Genomic DNA, 4227 nt, shown 5'->3' on the forward strand with positions numbered 1-4227 from the left:
ATCAAATAATAATTTGATTTGATTACAAACAGAAAATAAAAATTATGAAACTTAAAGTTCTATAAAAATACGGTATTTGTAAATAGACTCATTATTGCCATTGTATTTGTTTTGTCGTTGATATCGTCTTCGTTGTGGATATTGTCATTGTTTTCATCATGAGATTTTAATTTATCATCTTCTTCTAAAATAATAAAGCTAGCTACTATAGAATCTTGGACAATCAACTCATTGAGCATAGCATAGCATAATGGTTCCTTTCTTCTTTTTTTTCTACCATGTCAAAATATATCTAAGTTGTTAAATTACTCAAAAGAAAAACCGCAAAAAAAAAAAAAAAAAAAAAAAAAAAAAAAAAAAAATGATCAAATCTTAGCTTTTTGATTCACTACCAGGGATGTGGGTTTGTTTTCATTTACCAACTTCATTTATTCAAATATTTATCAACGATACAGTTACTTGATGATCCCTTAACATTTGAACATTCCCCATAGATAAATGTCTAATAAGCTTGTTGTAAGCATGTTATTAACGATTACTTTTTGGATTAGTGGAAATGTGTGTGTACACATCATAGTTGGGTGAAACATATTATATTAAAATTAGTTCAGAAACTCTGTTATAGTGAATAGTTATGCTGAAACCACAATCATTTTTGTTCGCAAAGCAACATTCATAACACCATATCAAGCTTTAAGTGTTCGAACAGACTAATACAATTGATTAAATGTAAAACATCCAAACAAATACAAAATTCTAGATTATAAGGTCTCACACTCACCAGCTTTCACTACAAATCCATTCATTACATTCTTCGTTTTTTTTTTTTCTAAAATTCAAATTCAAACCCAAATCCCGTTACATTTCTCATTCTGTTGAGAGACCAATCAGGATCGAGACCTCTCCCTAGCCCCCGGTGATCTACTGCATTACATTAACCACAACACTCGTCATTTCATTAAACTCTTTAACTTTACCAAAAATATAAAATTAAAAAACATACCTGCGGTACCGATCTGGTGGGCTTTCAGCTCCACTGTAACCAGGGCTCTCACGCTTAGCATCCGGGCTCGGTTCACGGGGTGAATCATCAGGGCTGATCCGCCCTTCACTTCTGGGGCTCACGATAGCACCATGTTCATATTCCGGGCTAACCCGCTCCTTTGGGACCGACCCACGGCTATGGCGAGGTGGTGGGCTCCTTTCTCTTTCTCTTTCCCTTTCCCTTTCTCTACGAGGACTCCGGCTCCGGCTCGCTTTCCGGCCCACTGGGCTCGCACTCGGGTCTCGGCGGCTCGCACCGTTCAAAGCAGGGCTCGCTCCACGGCCATAATCGGGGCTCCCGCGGTCCCTACGGTGTGGGCTCGGGCTGCGACCACGTCCACGCCCGTAATCCGGGCTGCCCCGCTCTCTCCTATATGGACTCGGTGACCGTCTGTCATCACCTCGCCTACGTGGCGACCTGTCACGACCCGGGCTACTCCCGTTTCTCCTATCGTCATCGTCTTTAATCGCGTATTCAACGGAAATAACACGGTCCATCAGCTTGCTGTAGATGAGAAACAATACAAAATTCATATGACGGTTTTACCCCTGGCTAAATGGTAAGGAGGGTAATAAGAAAGGGAAATAGTAATGTAATGTAATGTAATACCTCATGTTTGTGGCTTCAAGGGCTTTGGTGGCATCTTCTTGTAACTCGAATTGTATGAAGGCGAAATTTCTTCTGATCCTTATGTTGAGAATCTTGCCATAAGGATCAAAGTGCCTCTCGAGGTCCCTTGTCCTGGTGTTATACGGATCAAAATTGATTACAAAAAGGGTTTTCGATGGGCGTGAATTGGATGAAGATTTTCTTGAACTTGCAGGCTGTCTCACGTTGCGTTCTTGCTGCCAAAAATCCAGGAATTTAATTAGAATTCACAAAAATTAGAATATAATCTTACCAAAATTTCTACAGGCTAAATAGCAACTAGAGGGATAAATACAGCAGAAAGGATAAATAGCAATTTGAGTGGCTATAACTGGGTAGACTTTTCAAAGTATAATTTCATGATAACAAAGAATTTGAAAGTTTCCCATCCCAATAAGAAAAAAATTTAAAAGATAATGCTATAATTGGGTAGATCTTCAAAAATATAATGTACCAATAAGGAAAAAAAATTGAAAGCCAAATGCTATAATTGGGTAAACTTTTTGAATTTTCAATCTGGAAAAAAGTGGAAGTATAATTCTAATAAAAAAATGAAAGTAGGTTGCTATTAATGTAAGTTACCTTTGTCCACTCAACACGAAGTCGGCGTCCTTTCCTACCAAATTCATAGCGATCAAGTGCACGAATTGCATCTTCAGCATCTCTTTCATCCTCCATATAGACAAAAGCAAACCCTGTAAATAACAAAAACATAAAGTCAAATACATATAAAAAAAATTTATGTGAGCATAAAAGCTTTATATAAAAGGATGGAATCCTCCGAGTTTGCCACCGGATAATTGCAAAGAGTGAGTGGGAACCCTAGATAAAAGACCAAAGAATCTGTTAAATCTAGAAACGATAGACCAGTAAATCAGCAAACAGACCTTGTGCAAATGAACTAAGAGATGTCATGGAACTAGAATCCAAGGATGGATTGGATGATTGGATGATTGGATGGATGGATGTGGATGTCAGATGTCTCATGGCAGAATTAGTAAAAAAGGTGCCTTCACCATCTATTCTGTTTTGCCTCTGATTTCTAGCTGGTAATGTGTCTGAAAGTGACAACGTGGAATGAAAGGCAACAATGTCTGTGGTGAATGTGTGATGGTGATGATGATCATGATGGATCGGAATCGGAATCGGAATGGCTCTTCTCAGAAAGAAGAAGAGGAAGCCCGTCATGGCCTGGAAATGGAATGCGAATGATCATCCATCAGCCAGGTGTAGTCGGAGAAATCCTGCGCCAAAGAACTATTTGAGTATGGGGGTTTTACACTTCAATAATTTTTATTCTCTTCTTTTTCTTAAACACATCTAGTCACCCCATAACAACTCAAAAAAGAAGGCAGTGCAGCTCGCTGAGTCACTCAATTTGTGCCATCTGTCATCCAGGTAGGATTCTCCACAACATGGTGATGATGATCTTTCGTTTGCAAGTCTTGCCACCCGTTCATGACGTGGTATGTATCACATTTGCCAATCTTACTTACCAACAAATGGCATAGAAATCGTAGGTAAAAAGAAAAAAAAAAATCCCCCCAATCACCAAGATTACAATTTAAAAGATTTTCTTAGGTATTTGGTATGGAAAACAATAATCTTTAGAACTTATAGATAGCACATGTAAACAGAAATAGTGATAACTTGAGTCAACAAAAAGGAAACAAGATAAGGGCAGATAGATTATAACAATCCAAAATTACCAGACTTCATATCCACCCGATCAACTTTTCCATATTTTCTAAAGAGACGCTCCAGTTCACCCTGTCTTGCATCAAACTCGAAGTTCCCACAGAATATGGGCCTCATTTTACCTTCAAAAAAACAGACAGTTTGATAAGAATGATTGATAAAGCTACACAATGATATCCCAAATACACATGTACATCAGATTATCCCAAAATAGACATCCAAAAATTCAATTTTCCTTCAACTATACGCGACCTGTATGAGTATTTGATGTCTAATTATCACAAAGAAACTACAGATAGTGTACTACAAGCAGATAATATTATATTAATCAATGATATATGCATGATAGATTCGCCTTCACCACCAACCGACCAACAAGAATCTAAACAAAATAGCAAGCTATTGAAACCATTAATAACAAGCAATACATTACGTCAAAATGAAATGGAATCAAAAGAAGATCGCAGCAACAGGCAGGTCAACGTAGAACAAAAATAAACATCTCCAACCAACAAATTTCTAGATCTAGACATTCATGAAAAGAGTACGTTGATTTAAAACAGATAACTAAACGCGGATTCAAAAGCACAATGTTGATGTACAAAACAGCATCAGATCCAATTATATACAATAATACAGATATATAACAGAAGCTGACAATAACTAGCACGTTAAGCAACAAATTATAATTCAAATTCTTAGATCAATCGAGGACTAATTCTACAGATGAGGTGTTACCTTCAAAATGGGAAAGAGCAAAACCCTAATCTGCAGAGAATAGATGAGACCGATGAAGATAAAAATATCTTGGTGTATTGACGGCAAGGTTGCTCGAG

The 4227-nt window shown here is 37.4% G+C and overlaps 1 protein-coding gene across 3 annotated transcripts; it reads right to left on the bottom strand.

Annotated features, from left to right (window-relative positions):
• Positions 1–698: 698 nt before the first annotated feature.
• On the bottom strand, positions 699–4227 carry RS41 (RNA-binding (RRM/RBD/RNP motifs) family protein). 3 transcript variants are annotated; one of them, XM_079012715.1, is made up of 6 exons: positions 4130–4227; positions 3403–3513; positions 2276–2388; positions 1655–1890; positions 1004–1549; positions 699–924 (listed from the first exon to the last, which is right to left on the bottom strand). In XM_079012715.1, exons 2-6 carry the CDS (start codon positions 3506–3508, stop codon positions 888–890), a joined length of 1038 nt encoding a protein of 345 aa, XP_078868841.1. In that variant the 5' UTR covers positions 3509–3513; positions 4130–4227; the 3' UTR covers positions 699–887. The 3 variants fall into 3 exon arrangements, with proteins under 3 accessions (XP_078868841.1, XP_078868839.1, XP_078868838.1); XM_079012713.1 differs by lacking the exon at positions 4130–4227 and adding an exon at positions 2581–2937 and having other exon boundaries at positions 699–921; positions 3403–3519; XM_079012712.1 differs by lacking the exon at positions 4130–4227 and adding an exon at positions 2581–2937 and having other exon boundaries at positions 3403–3519.

This window comes from Lactuca serriola, chromosome 8 (genome assembly GCF_051521515.1).
Source record: "Lactuca serriola cultivar US96UC23 chromosome 8, Lser_US96UC23_V15, whole genome shotgun sequence".
Lineage (NCBI taxonomy): Eukaryota > Viridiplantae > Streptophyta > Magnoliopsida > Asterales > Asteraceae > Lactuca > Lactuca serriola.

Bases quoted from the DNA above. Each gene is read 5' to 3' on its own strand.
- RS41 (XM_079012712.1), bottom strand. From the start codon at position 2,881: ATGACGGGCTTCCTCTTCTTCTTTCTGAGAAGAGCCATTCCGATTCCG. The intron at 2,389-2,580 runs GTCTGTTTGCTG...TGTTATTTACAG, and splicing joins TCTTAGTTCATTTGCACAAG to GGTTTGCTTTTGTCTATATG. The intron at 1,891-2,275 runs GTAACTTACATT...GATTTTTGGCAG, and splicing joins TTCGTGTTGAGTGGACAAAG to CAAGAACGCAACGTGAGACA.